General features: G+C 45.6%; 1 protein-coding gene across 1 annotated transcript in view; it reads right to left on the bottom strand.

The window, feature by feature from the left end:
• LRRC40 (leucine rich repeat containing 40) overlaps positions 1–15,306 on the bottom strand; it is a 40,181-nt gene that overhangs the window by 10,006 nt on the left and 14,869 nt on the right. Inside the window, exons 9-11 of the mRNA XM_074962264.1 lie at positions 5,739–5,784; positions 3,473–3,581; positions 1,714–1,821 (exon numbers count right to left, since the gene is read on the bottom strand). Coding sequence (XP_074818365.1) covers positions 1,714–1,821; positions 3,473–3,581; positions 5,739–5,784 — 263 coding nt within the window. The remainder of the gene's footprint in view (positions 1–1,713; positions 1,822–3,472; positions 3,582–5,738; positions 5,785–15,306) is intronic.

Below are 15,306 nucleotides of genomic sequence, written 5' to 3'. Positions count from 1 at the left end.
AGTTTCGTTTAGGAAATAGAACAAAATGACTGTCCCTATCAGTTGTATTTGTTTTTGTTCAGTGCCTAGTACAATGGAGTCCTAGTCCATTATAATGGCTCATGGGCACTACTGCAATACAAATAAATAACAGGTCTATGTACAGACATGCAGGCATATATGATTATTATATATTTATATTACAGTGTTGCTTCGAGACCCCAGTTAGGATCACAGCCTTATTGTGCTAGGGGTGTACAAACATATGAAGAGATGGTCCCTTCCCAGAAGAGTTTATAAGCATTCATGCAGCGCTCAATTCAACAGCTTCTACTCAAGTGAGACTCCCATTTAAGATAATTTTTGTTTGAATAAGGACTGAAAGATCAAAACTGTGGTATGTATGCAAAATACAGTATAACAGCAAGAAACTAGCTAACATATAGAACCAAGAGCGAATGTTATTTCGTTCACATTTCTGGGTGTCTAGGTACTGCAGCTTATATACTCTGTTTGTCAGAATGCAAGGATAGGTGTTCTTCTTACCAGATAATATTTTTTATTTTACTGTAGCCCTAATCAGGATTGTGGCTCCTCCTTCCCTTGGGTGGGCTCTCTTCCTGACTGTTCATCTCTGCCTCACTGCATGGATGGTAGCTTGGCAGTTCTGATCTGTGGCTCCTAGCTTGAGCCACAAGGATATTGTGCCAGATAGGGGAGTCAATTTCAGTAGCTCTCAGCTCCCCTGTTCAGCATCAGGTTAGAACATCTTCATTCAAATCCCTCCTGAAAACTCACTTCTTTCTTGAGGCCCACAAACAGTAACTCATGTTGTAAAAAAAGATATCACTGTGCTATTAAATAAATTAGAATTAAGCGCATTCTTGTGTCATCTGTTTAGTCTGTCAGCTCCTTGGGGCAGGGATCTTATCTTCCTTTTTATCTAGTACAGCACACTCTTAAGTGCTTTACAAATAAAAGACTGTGTTGCTCCCACTAAAGTTATTGCAACACTTTGCATGGACTTCCATTGAGGTAGAATGAAGCCCAATAATATCTAGTGCTACAGTACTAGTGGATTCATGCTTGGAGAGTCTGCCAGACTATCACTGAAGCGGGGAAATGTTGAAATTATTTATGCTTGCAGGAAACACTAAACTGAAGTACCTGCAAAAGTTGCATTTTAAGTTGGACCTCATCTATAGCACACAGCTGTCAGCTCTCAAAGCACTGGATCCACACAAATAATTTCTTTGGATAGGAAAAGGTGAACCACTTTGTGGTGATAACAATGAACAATCCTACAGATTCACCAAACTGGTCAACTGGCTGTACTGTATTTTTATTAAGTGAAGTGTCACTGAAGTATCCCCTCATTTGTTTCAACAACGCTTAGCAAAGCAAAAAAATAAAAACACACACACACGCATGTGTGTAATGAAAGTATTACTCAGCCATATCTTCTCCTAGCTATGCTTCTTTCACCTACAATTAGCACCTAGGTAAAATACCTGCACACTACTTGGAATAAGCAAAGTCCTTTTTAAGAAAAGGTGCAATTCTCTTATTCATAGCATCATAACATAAAATACATCTTGAAGTAGAAATTAAGATATGGAGTAAATATTCTTGGCAAAAAGGTTAAAAACACAACATTTTAATACATTGCAGAGGGACAAAGAGAGAAAAGAATTATTAGGATATGGAATGACATCTACCAAGGAGCAACTGTACCTTTTTGGAATTTCATTCAGCTGATTCTTGCTGAAGTTTACAGTAGTGACAAAATTGCTTCCGACTGCATTAAATATTTCATCAGGAATCACAGCTGCTCGTTTCTCACTAAACAAAAAGCATCTTATTTAGCAGAGTAACATGAACATGTCAATTATTCTCTGTTCATTAACTGGACATTCTTCCTCTTTTAGAAGATAATCAACAGAAAAATGTACTGAAATGTGGATGTTTTTGAATTCCGCTTAACCCGAAGGCTATCAGAACATGGTGCCATGGTACCTCGTGCATAGGCAATTTTATCATCTCATGCTGTGATCCTGACCTGTTGTCAGACCTTAAAAGATAAGCAGTCTTAGGCCAGATCAATACCTCAAACATGTAAGTGCTGGAGGAAAAGATGCTGGGACTACCCAGGTGTCACTCTTAGCTCAGAACCAATGCCCCAGTATAGTGCCACAGGGTCCCTGATGCTGGAGTTGTTATCTTTCAGATGAGAAATAAAGCTGAATTTCTGAACATTTGTGGTAATTAAAGATCCCATGGCACTTTTCATTAGAAAAAGGGCATTAACCCTATTGTTCTGGCCCTATTCCAGCTCCAATAATTACATTGTGCACACACCTGCAGTTTCCAATGGATGTGGTATTTTTTCCACTTCTTCGCCTAACCTGTGAAGCATTGCTTCCATTTCCAAAAGTAGTTGAAGAGATTCCTTACAAACCACAAAGGGGTTTTGGGAGGGTAATTTCTTAATGTTTCTAAAACACTTGAGATCTGATAAAAGGTGCTAAAAGTGTCTGATGCATTAACATTTCAGTGAGCTTTAAAGAAACTCTACCATGCTGGTTACAGGGCACACAAAATAAAAAGATACAGAAGCAATACCAGGATGTGCAAGAGTTTAGGATCTCTGCATGTCTGGGATGCACCATATAGGGCTGGCGCACCATATAGGGCTGGCCAGAAAACAAGAATTCTGCCTTGCAAAAATGTTAGAGGTTTTGGAATTTATTTTCATTCCCAGCTGGAACGAAAATGAAACCTGAATCTTTCACAAAAAAACCTGCGTGAGAGACACACACACACCAAAATAGACAACAGAGTGGTGGCCAGGGCCCTTACCTGGGATGTGAGTGATCGAGGCTCAAGTCCTGCCTGGTTTGGAGCAGGGACTTGAACTTTGGTCTCCCAGGGTATGTCTACACTGCAATTAAAAACCCATGGCTGCCTGCGACAGCTGACTCAGGCTCACAAGACTTGGGTTAAAGGGCTGTTTAACTGAAGTGTAGATGTCCCAGGCTCTGGATGGAGACTGGGCTCTAGGACCTGCAAGGTGGGAGAGTCCCAGAGCCCAGGCTGCAGCCCGAGCCAAAAACGTCTACACCGCAATTAAACAGCCTTGCAGCCTGAGCGCCACGAGCCTGTCAGCTAACACGGGCCAACCAAGGGTGTCTAATTGCAGTGTAGAAATGCCCACACATCCTAGGTGGGTGTCCTAATCACTGGGCAGTTCTGAATGAGTGCCTGGGACTCTGGCTGTCTTGACCTAAGAAATCTTCTTGATGAATTTTTTTTCCAAACTGATACATTTCCACAAAATGTTTCAGTTTTGACAAAACAATGTTTTTTGACAGAAAAAAGTTTCGTCAAAAATATTTTGACCAGCTCAAGCACTGAGAGTCTGAAAACAAAGGAAACGTAAAACAAGAAAGTATTCTTACAGTTCTAGAAATAGATAGCCTTCTGAAACACATACCTATATTCTAATACTTTTAATGCAGTTATGGCATGAATGTTAATCCTTGACTCACTTGGAAGAGTCATGGCTGTCACAGGAGACCCCTCATTCAGGCTAGTTGTATCGTCTAGAGAAAACATAACCATACATGTAAAAAAACAAAACAAACAAAAAAAAAACAAAAAAACCAGCGTTTAATAAATGTTAATACTCGTATAAGCACACATGTAGTACCTCTCTCTCTAGAGTTCCTACTGTTTGTTATCTGTCATCTTGAGGAAAATGGTGTCAGTGGTTAGAGAACAGTCTGAAATGTATCTCTCTAGTAAATCCAGAGGATTAAAGAATCCAAATCTATAACTGTGCATGTATGGAGCTGCACCAACAGGCTTTAAGACTCAATGTACCCGTGGGTTAGTGTAAGAATCTGTCAGAAAATACAACTATATTCTAAACCTAATTTCCACTAAAAAAGGAAACTATACAGATTTTAAGCAGCACTTATGAAAAAATGTATGGGAGCAGATATAGATTAACACATCCAGTCATGCTTTTACTACAAAGGGGTCAAAAACAACAACATGCATTATTTTTCAAGCCAAATTTCTATGGAACAGGACTGCTGCAGTCATCAGTTTATCTAGCTCTCAGATCTCATACTTAGATATTGCAATAAGTGTAAGTATAACTTTATCATCTACACCCTAGTGTCTCTATAGAAACTAAGTGAGTCTGATAAACTACTTACATCCATACTCACTTTAAGCAGTTAGTGCTAGGATTTAATTTTTCAGGACAATATTGAAGAACCTGACATTTCAAAAGCCATGTGCAACCCTGTACAAGGCACTGAACTGATTGTTTAATACTGCCATCTTCTGGTGCAAAGAGATAAACACATTATAAAAAGGAAGAAATCAGCCATACATAGTCAGTGAAAGGTATTATACTAGAAGGAAAAATGGTCCTGAGTATGTGTATTCAAACAGCTATGCTCAGGCTATATGCTACCAAGGCCCCTTCTATATTAAATAGAGAAAGTTTCTCTATATTTTTAAGTGTATGAAGTAATTTATTTATATATATCTATTTACCATATAAACCAAAAACTAGAAAATTTAATTCGTTTTCAAGCATACCACCATATTTTTTCCATTAGCTTTATAACAGAGATATTTAAATGAAAGATCCTGAGAAATTCTGGATAGGGTAGAAAGGTTCATTGTTTCTGCTCTTTTCAAGAGAGAAAAACAAGCATAGGCAGTGGGGTGGCTAGGGCTAGAGAGGGCTTGGTTCCCATCCCCCCAATCTATTTTCTTATTTTTCACTTAGGTGCTTTTGAAAATTTTATCCAGGTTCTTTCATACTATTACATAGCTTTTTGACTCTCCTATCCAGAGTAATAGAGGCTATATTCAAATGTAGCATCTATATCTTCCAAGATCAAATCAGTGTTCTCTATTCAAGGTAAGGGGAAAGTACCCCACCAAAATATCAAACTGGCTGTCCAGAGAAATAACTCTCCTGAAACATTCAATCTAATTCACTAGTTTAAGATTTTTATGTTAGCCACAACATCGTTAATGGAAATAAACTACTAAATGGGGAGAAGCCAGTTCAGATGGATTTGAACAACGTTTATCATAATCTATTTTTTCCCTTCTCGTTTCAGGCAATCCAAAAATACCGTTTACGTTCTTAATTAGCTAAAATAAGTCCTCATGTCATAAAAGATTATTTAAGGCAGACTCACCTACACAGACACCTACCTTGGGCAGTTTAAATTTGTAATCCCCGGGTAATGTTATTTTGCAAGTACAATTAACACTCAAATAGAGGATCAGCATTTCACACTGTACGATCAAACCACTGGGCAGATGAAGGATCTTAAAAATGGTGAACTGCAGGATGTAGGTCAACTAGGAGGTTCAGAAGAAAAGCTACCATCTGAATTCCTTATGCAGAGTTTAGAGACCATAAACTCATACGGCCACAAGAGGAAAGCAATTTAAATTATCATTATTCTAAATACCCCAGAACAAATTCTTATTATTTGGATATAGTCAAATTTGTGTCATCCTCTGTGAAAATGAGGAAAGGAACATCAGTGTTAAATTATAACAGCAAACTGTTGTGGAAAAAGAGCACTGCTAATCATATTAGGAGAATCGGACAAGATAACCAGGGCAACTGTTCTAAGTTCTAATGCATTTGAAGCCACAACAGTTTAAAAAAAAAAAAAAAAGTCTCTTCTTTCAACATATATTGCAAAGTAATCCTGTACCTTGGATTTTGCTTCTCAGATACTTCAGGAGTTCTTGGGTGCCCTTCTAAAAATGCAGAGAAAAAACATGAAGATAAAAGCACCTGTGAATCAGTATTTCTGTAGTTTTATTAGAAACAATGAATGAAAAGAGTCAGTATTGTAGGGAAAGCTCATAGCACTGCATGTTATTAAGGTTGCCTGACATTTCTCACTATAAGATCATGTTTTCAGTTGATTATCAACTTTGACAAAAACTTTAACCATTTGGGCTGAAGATTTCCATGTCTGGTATCTGCCTCAGGCTAATTTGGGGGGGGGGGGGAAATGTCAGTTGTTAGGATATAGATATTCAGGCCTGTCGGTAAAGGCCTGTACTCGAAGAATTTAGGTGTATTCTTATCACTTGGCTAGTTAGAGGTATAAAAGAAAGAATCAAAATCACTGTCTGCCAGTGTAAGGTCCTTCTCTTACTATGACAGTCTGAGGCCCTGTTCTTAGATTAAGGCCTTTGGCTAAGCAACAGAGGCAACCATAAGCTGGGAAGTAAACGGTCACTTCCTCACATTCCAAACTAGTCACACTGAAATAAGGTGCTATTGGGCTGTTAGGAATACAATCCTGTCCTGATAGTGCCTATCACTTCCAGAGAAAGGGAAGTGCCTAGAAAATGTAAAAGGAAACATTTAGTTTGATAGCATCTGTCTGGCAAGATAGCATCTGTCTGGCAAGAACTCACTTATCAATAGCTGGGATGTGAAATCCTCACTTCTGTATTGTTTTGTCATTATAGTTCCCACTTTGCTATTGTTTGTCTGCATAATCTCTGTCTGGTTCTGTGAGTGTTCCTGTCTGCTGTATAATTAATTTTGCCGGGTGTAAACTAATTAAGGTGGTGGGATATAATTGGTTACATAATCATGTTACAGTATGTTAGGATTGGTTAGTTAAATTTCAGGAAAATGATTGGTTAAGGTATAGCAAAGCAGAACTCAAGTTTTACTATATAGTCTGCAGTCAATCAGGAAGTGAGTGAGTGGGTGGGTGTGTGGGGGAGATGGGAACAGGGAATGGGGGTAAGGAAATTGGAATCTTGTTTTGCTAAAGGGGGAAATGGGAACAGGGAATGGGAGTGGGGAAATTGGAATCATGTTTGGCTAAGGGCAGGAATGGGAACAGGGACACAGGTGTAAGGCTCTGTGGTGTCAGAGCTGGGAAGGAGGATACTAAGGAAGGAAACTGGAATCATGCTTGCTGGAAGTTCACCCCAATAAACATCAAATTGTTTGCACCTTTGGACTTCGGGTATTGTTGCTCTCTGTTTATGCGAGAACCACCAGGGAAGTAAGTGGGTGAAGGAATAAGCCCCCTAACATCAGTCATTTCCAAGAATGAAGTCTGACAAAACAATGTGGTTTTCTCTATGTTAAAAAAATTACAGTGACCTTTTCTTTAAAAAGCTCTAATACCTTCATGCTTTGGAGCAAAGACTTGAAATTTGGCAGAGGGTTGGCCGTTGGCTGTTCCTGTGAACATCCACCCAGATTTGTCTAAAATGTAACAAGCCCTTGAAAAAAATCTCAGTTCACACTAGCTCAGTAGAGAGTTCCTCATAGAGTGATCAGTTCAGTTTTCTGTACACTCTTCCCCACAAAGTGACTGGGCATGCTTCCTCCTGCCCCAGGATATAGGGGTGAAGCCAGATTTTTCCTGTAATTGCCACCCCTGGCTGCTGCAGGGTTAGGAAATGTAGCCGGTATCTGAGGTGCTCTCCCTGCTGACACCCAGATAGCATGGAGGAGGGAACCTAAGCTGGAATGCAGAGGGGACAAGAGCTGGACTAGCGGGAGGGAAAGGATGGGTCAAGGAGCCTAATGAGATTGGGACTGGAGAGGAGGGGAAGAGAGAAACTGTGACTGGAAGTTGGGGGAGGATGGAGACTGGGATTGAGAGTCCAAGCGGGAAGGGAAGCTGGGACTGGCTGAGCAAGGAGAGTGGGACTGGGAGCCAGATGGGAGAACAGAGCTGGTTGAGCAAGGAGACCGGGATTGGGAGCTGGTGATGGAGGAGACTGAGACTGAAAGATGCTGAGGAACAAAATGAGCCCCAGAATGCTGGAGTGTATACCACTGAGATCTGCAGAGGATCTGGAGTGAGACTGGGATAAGAAATTAGTGGGGGGAATGGAGACGTTTGACAAGGAGCTGGGCTATGGGGAGAGCACGGGGACTGGCTGGGGAAAAAAAAAATGGGAAAAGGAACAGAGATAGGAGACTGGGACAAGGAGCCGGGCAGGGTTGGGGTAGGAGACTGAGATGGAATGAAGAACCTAGAGTGAGAGACTGGGAACTGGTAACAGATTAGACAGATCAAACAAGGAGCTAGGTGGAACTGGTTGGGCCAGGAGACAGAGGACAAGATGTTGGGCTGGGGTGGAAACAAGAGAAACTAGGAATGGAGGTGGAACTGGGACTCAAACAGGCAATTTGGAGTGGGAGACTAAGACTGGCTAGGCACAGAGACTGAGACTATGTAGGGAAGAAGAATGGGGCTGGGACAGGAAGCCAGGGATGGGGAAGAGACAGGGCAGAAGGATCTGCGACCACTACAGAACACTCTCCTCCAGAACCTGGTGAAGAATGCAAGTTTTCTGAGTCTCACCATTCCTCCGCTCTCAGCGAATATATGTCAAACCCACAGGGAAAGTGTGGCTGTCATCCTCTATGAGGACAGCACTCCAGGTGGACCCCTTACTATTATCGTCATTTACTCTGTTAGCTCCAGGGGCAGAGGTCTGTGTGGAGAACCTAACGGTTCCAACCCCACTGATGAACCATGTGGGTTTCAATATAATAGCAAATGATGGAATTTCTGATTTTTCAATTTTCTTTTTAAAAACATAGGAAATTACACAAAAAATACATTAAAAGAACATTATTAAGGTTCCTAAGTTAAGCACCCAAAAGTTAGGAAGTGCCAGAATTAATGGTTGTCTGTGAAACCGCAATTTGCCCCCCTTATGACTGCACTATGATACAGTCTTTAGTGCCATGTTCACTTACCATTCTTCCCATAGGACCCTGCCTCATTTGTTGCAGAAGCTGAAGTATTACTTGTAGCACTGGAGCATAGAGGTTTAGGCCCACTCATAATTAAAGGCCTGCCCCTCAATCAAGGAGGAGGAACCACTAAGCCTAGGCCACAGTTGATTTCTGGGGACAACAAATGACCTCACTTCCACTCCTGTTTTTCCAAAGGTTAAAAAAAAATCAGAGATCCAGAGGGGGATACCGAGCAGAGAACCCGACAGCACCCACTGTTCCTCAAAGGAGTCCAGGGAGTCAATGGACTCTACTCAGAGGCATGATTGAAGAAGGGAACGGAAACAGGCCCCACAGCTTCCTCCTCCTGGTATGATGGGTGGCCATCTTGGCCAACACCAGGAGGTTGACAAAGTGGTCCTGCAATTTTGTGGGGCCACAGATGGGGTGTGCAAAAATCAAGAGGTGAGGAGAGAAGCACAGCCTGAACCTTAATAAGTGGTTTTGGAGGAGTCGGAAGAGGGGCTGTAACTTGATGCACCCCATGTGGATGTGTGCCCTGAAAGTTGTGTAATGAACAAGGCAGAGAATTACAGAAAGAAAATGGATGGCCTCGTGGTTAAGGCAGATGAACGCTGTTCTGGGGAACTGGATTCTATGCCTGCCTCTGGCACAGAGCTTCTATATGATGCTAGGGAAGTCATTTAAACCAAACTTTTCATATGTGGTTACTGATTGTGTTCCTCATTTACTGGTGCCTAACTTAAGATCCTGGGGTCTGATTTACAGAAGTGCTGAATCACACAAAACTGCAGCTGAAGTCAATGCAAGTTCTGCTCTGAACATACAAAGTGGTATATAATGCTAAGTGCTCTGAAAAATCAGGTTCTAGCTGTCTCAAATTGGACAGCCAAAATTAAGGGATACTTCTGACCTTAATTTCTCAGTTTCCAATCTGTAAAATGGGGATAATACCATACCCTCACTTCACAGAGGTATTGTAAACAGTAATTCTGAAGCACTCAGATACTATAGTGATAAGCACCTGTGATGGGGTATTCAAATCCTGTACCAGTAAGGAGGAATTAAGAACTAACTCTGGCCCTGGGCAACCCTACCCTACCACACCTGCAAAGCATGTAGGGCTTGGAGGAGGAGCTCAAAAGGAGAACAGATCAGCTCTGTAGGAGGGAAGACTACGGAGTAAAGTGACCTTCACATGCAGCTCCTGGAAAGAAGCACTGCAGGTGATCCAGCTGCCTGAGCTTTCTGGCTGTGGTGACTTTGCCAAACCCAAAGAGAAAGGACATGCAGAAGGTCTGAGACGTTACCTCTGATTTCAGTTTTTTAGTGACTATCTACTGGGAAAGGGGGGACTAGCAGGAAGTGATCCAGGGAAGCAGCAGTATAGCATTTTGGGTGCATAATTTAGCTGCCTACTATTGCACCTGGAATTGGAACCCTAGGAGAGGGCAGGTGCCTGTTCTTCATATGGGGGAATTTGGACAAGAGAAGGCCTTGAAGTCAAAGAAGAGTCAAGACCCTGAAACCTCGACTCAGGTGAGTTCTGGAGCCCTTTGCCTGACTATAGGTCTGTCTATTGCTGGATTCTTTATATATCCCAAAAAGGGCAGACATAAATATGTGACCTGGATGGAGGGCTGAGTCACAAGAGGGGGCAGACCATTGCAGGGCTGGAGCAGTTATCTGCAGGGTATGCCCAGAAAGAGGAGCGCCTGCTATACCTGCACCCGGCCACAATGAGTCAATTCCTTCACAGTGCCACAGAAAAACCCACGAGAAAATTAATAATTCTGTATTCAGAGTAGGGTTTGAATAGTATATAGGCCACAAACTGAAAAATGAGGAGAAAAACTATTGAATAGCTTCTCATTAATTTATCATCATCCATCCTGTGCACTGAATGAAGTAGGAGTTCCATGGAAAAAGACAGGATAATAATAATGTAACTAAAGACTCTATCATAATGCATACACATGGCAGGAGACAACATGAATTAAGGTTCTTCTTCAAGTGATTGTTCATGTCCATTCCAAGCAGGTGTGTGCACGCCATGTGCACGCCAGCCGGAAGATTTTTCCCCTAGCAGCATTCGTAGGGTTGGCCTGGGCGCCCCCTGGAGTGGTGCCTTCACGGTGCTGAATATCGGGCCCCGCCGACCCCCCCACCCTCTCAGTTCCTTCTTACCGCCAGTGACGGCTAGCTGGAACTTTGCTCGCTCTTACAGCAAGCACCTTAGCAGTGTCTTTCTTCTTACTGTACATAGTTCAATAGTTATTCTCTATAGTTATACTTTTTCATATAGTTAGTAGTGGTTTGTTAGTTAGTTCGTTTCCCCTTCGGGGATATGTCCAGGTCTCCGGGGTTTAAACTCTGTGAGTCCTATGGAAAGTTTATGCCCAAGAGTGATCCTCACTCGTCTTGCCTGCGATGCCTTAGTGAGACTCACCAAAAGGACAAGTGCCGCATTTGCAAGGGTTTCCACCCAAGAACCCTTAAGGACAGAGAGCAGAGACTAAAACTCCTGCTCATGTAGGCAGCTCTGAGACCGCAATCCGACCCGGGACCCAACAACCAGCACCGAGCACGTCCTCTTTGGTGCGCAACGCTCCAGCGCCAACGGCGCGCGAAACAGGGCCCGACTAAGGACTCTAAAGCCCACTGGCACAGCCACTATTCGGGCCATAGGGCGTCGGCCTCAGTTCGGCACCATTCTCCATCTCCAGTGCCGGTAAAGAAGAGGCTGGTGAGGGACTGATCACCCCCCTTGAAACCTAAGGGGCCGTCGCTTTCCGCAAGTGACTCGGGACAGACCACCTCCGCCTCGCTTCCGCCCAGGGTTTCGTCGACTCCTGCGCCGGCCAGGGTCCAGTTGAGTCCGAACCCTCCTCGGTCCCCGGACCATCTGATGGACATACAACCACCATCAACGCCGGAGGAGTTCAAGGCGGCAACGGACCTGATGCACCTCCCAGTGCCGTCCTTCCCACAAAGGAGGGACAAATCTCCGGCGACCGCACGCCCACTGTTCCACTCCAGGGGAAAGCCAACCACGATGACCTGTCGGTCTCCATCCCCAGCACTGCCTACACAGACGCAGGAAGTGCACTGCTCCCTGGAAGCGAGTCGTTGTTCGTTGGCGACACAGGGGACTGCTCCTTTGTGGTCTTCTTATTCGGAGACCTCGGAGTCAGAGGTGGACTCAGCTCAATCTAGCAGATCGCAGAGCAGAAGGTCCAGGATCCGGTGCAGTCACCAACCATACCCAGCACCGTGGCAGCAACAGTGGCAACTCAATGGCCCTTCTGGACACCCTGGACGTACCAATAGAGCCAGGGTCAAGTCCGTCTGTGACGACGGTGCCCTCGGGCGGAGTGGCCCCGCCGACTCACATGGTTTCGGCATTGATACCTCAGCCAGCTCCGGCACTGGCTCTCCAGGTGAGGGCATCTGTGGAAGCCTCAGCTCCATCCCTACCGACCCAAACGGTCTCAGTCCCACTGGATTATCTGCCCTGGCACTGGCTGCGGCGCAGAGTTCTTCATCGGTACTGGCTCCACAGCCCAAGTACCGCATGCTGAGGGACCCCGGGGGGGCCGAAGGCAGTGAACTGGGCCCCCTGTTCAGAGAAGGCAGAGAACCTCCTGTTCTCTCTTCCTCGTCCTCACCCGATGAAGCGGTTGCGGGGACTTCGACGGCCCCAGCTTTGGAGGACAACCGGGTTCTTCAACAGCTTTTGAGGCAGGCCGCCCAAAGCCTGGGGATTCAGGCAGAGGAGGTGGAAGCGGATTTATACCCCGTCATAGACATCCTGGCTCCCTCCGGCCCACCCAGGGTTGCATTGCCATTTATCTAGTCGATAACCGAAACATCTAAGAACTTGTGGCAAACTCCTGCTTCTCTGGCACCTACAGCCAAGAAATCCGAGCGCCGCTACTTTGTTCCCTCTAGAGGGTATGAACATCTTTACACCCACCCTCCTCCGGACTCTTTGGTGGTCTACGCGGCCAATCAGAGAGAACGTCAAGGGTTTCAAGGATCCACCCCTAAAAACAGGGATGCCAAGAAACTGGACCTGTTTGGTTGGAAGGTCTACTCGACAGGAGGCCTGCAACTTCGTATAGACAACCAGCAGGCCATAATGAGCCGCTACGGGCATAGCACCTGCTCGTCTATGGCTAAGTTTACAGAACTTCTGCCCCAGGAAGCTCGAGGGGAGTTCTCTGCGCTCGTGGAGGGGAAACTGGTCTCCCGAGCGTCTTCGCAAGCGGCCTTGGACGCGGCCTCCCACACTTTGGCCACAGGGGTAGTTACGAGGAGAGGCTCCTGGCTACAGGTCTCTGGTCTTCCCCACAAGGTCCAGCAGACCATTCAAGACTTCCCTAAGAGGGTGTAGCTCTCTTCTCAGAGAAGATGGATAAGAGACTTCACAGCTTGAAGGACTCGAGGGCTACCCTTTGTTTGCTGGGGCTTCACACGTCTGCTACCCAGCGCAGACATTTTCGGCCTCAACCTGTCCCTCGTCCTTACCAACCCCAAAACCACCAGGACGCTCCACGTAGGCGGAACAGGAGCACTCGGAGGAGGCAACGCCCTCCCTCTGGACAAAGCTCGGGCCAGCCCAGGTCCCCACCGAGCTCTAGACCACCCTTCTGAGGGTATGGTCGAGGATGGCTTGCCAGTACGACCTTTGGATCCTTCCCATCTTACTTTCTCGTCCCGTCTATCCCCCTTCTACAGTCCCTGGTCTCGAATTACTTCAGACCAATGGGTGCTCCGCACAGTAGAGAGGGGATATTCCATCCAATTCTGTACCCTCCTGCCCCCCGCAACCCCCTTCCTTGTCCCTCTTCAGGGACCCCTCTCACGAGCAACTTCTAATTCAAGAGGTTCAGTCCCTCCTCTCGGAAGGGGCAGTGGAGGAGGTTCCTCAGGAGCTAAGGGGCAAGGGTTTCTACTCCTGGTATTTCCTCATACCGAAGGCCAAGAGGGGGCCTCAGACCCATACATGTAAAGAAACTCAAGTTTTGCATGGTCTCACTAACCTCCATTATCCCCTCACTGGATCCAGGGGACTGGTACACCACCCTCAACTTGAAGGACGCGTATTTTCATATCGCAATAGTCCCACACCTCAGACGCTACCTCAGGTTCGTGGTGAACAGAGACCACTACCAGTTTGCCGTCCTCCCGTTCAGACTGTTGACTGCCCCCCAAGTATTCACAAAATGCATGGCAGTCGTGCAGCGTTCCTGCGCAAGCGCCAGATACAGGTCTTTCCATACCTCGACGACTGGCTGATCAAAGGTCGCTCAAGAGCCCAGGTAGAGGCTCAGGTCGAGTTTATAAGGAGGACCTTCCTCGACTTAGGTCTCCTCCTGAACGAGGAGAAATCTACTCTGTCCCTGGTGCAGAGATTAGAGTTCATAGGCGCAGTCCTGGACTCTACCCAAGCCAGGGCGTACCTCCCGGAGGCCAGATTTCACTCACTTCAGGACATCACACAGAGCCTCAGACGGTTCCCCATGACGTCAGCAAGAAACTGTCTAAAGCTGCTGGGACACATGGCCTCCTGCACATACGTGGTGCACCATGCCAGGTTCAGGCTATGCCCACTCCAGTCTTGGCTGGCGTCGGTGTACCGACCAGCCAGAGATGCGTTGGACAGACTCATAACCCTGCCCCGCCTGGTACTGGACTCTCTCCTACGGTGGCTAGACCCTCGAATGGTTTGCGCAGGGGTGCCTTTTGCCAGCCCTCAGCCCTCGCTCACCTTGGTGTCAGATGCCTTGGATCTGGGTTTGGGGGGCTCACCTAGGGGACCCCAAGGCCTCTGGTGGACCTCACTCTTCACATAGAATCATAGGATATCAGGGTTGGAAGGGACCTCAGGAGGTCATCTAGTCCAACCCCCTGCTCAAAGCAGGACCGATCCCCAATTAAATCATCCCAGCCAGGGCTTTGTCAAGCCTGACCTTAAAAACTTCTAAGGAAGGAGATTCCACCACCTCCCTAGGTAACGCATTCCAGTGTTTCACCACCCCCCTAGTGAAAATTTTTCCTAATATCCAACCTAAATCTCCCCCACTGCAACTTGAGACCATTACTCCTTGTTCTGTCATCTGCTACCACTGAGAACGGTCTAGAGCCATCCTCTTTGGAACCCCCTTTCAGGTAGTTGAAAGCAGCTATCAAATCCCCCCTCATTCTTCTCTTCCGTAAACTAAACAATCCCAGTTCCTCAGCCTCTCCTCATAACTCATGTGTTCCAGTCCCCTAATCATTTTTGTTGCCCTCCACTGGACTCTTTCCAATTTTTCCACATCCTTCTTGTAGTGTGGGGCCCAAAACTGGACACACTACTCCAGATGAGGCCTCACCAGCGTCGAATAGAGGGGAACGATCATGTCCCTCGATCTGCTGGCAATGCCCCTACACATACATCCCAAAATGCCATTGGCCTTCTTAGCAACAAGGGCACACTGTTGACTCATATCCAGCTTCTCATCCACTGTAACCCTTAGGTC

This window comes from Natator depressus, chromosome 8 (genome assembly GCF_965152275.1).
Source record: "Natator depressus isolate rNatDep1 chromosome 8, rNatDep2.hap1, whole genome shotgun sequence".
Classification (NCBI taxonomy): Eukaryota; Metazoa; Chordata; order Testudines; family Cheloniidae; genus Natator; species Natator depressus.
The sequence above is the reverse complement of the archived record's forward strand: the minus strand, read 5'-3'. Positions and strand labels throughout refer to the sequence as shown.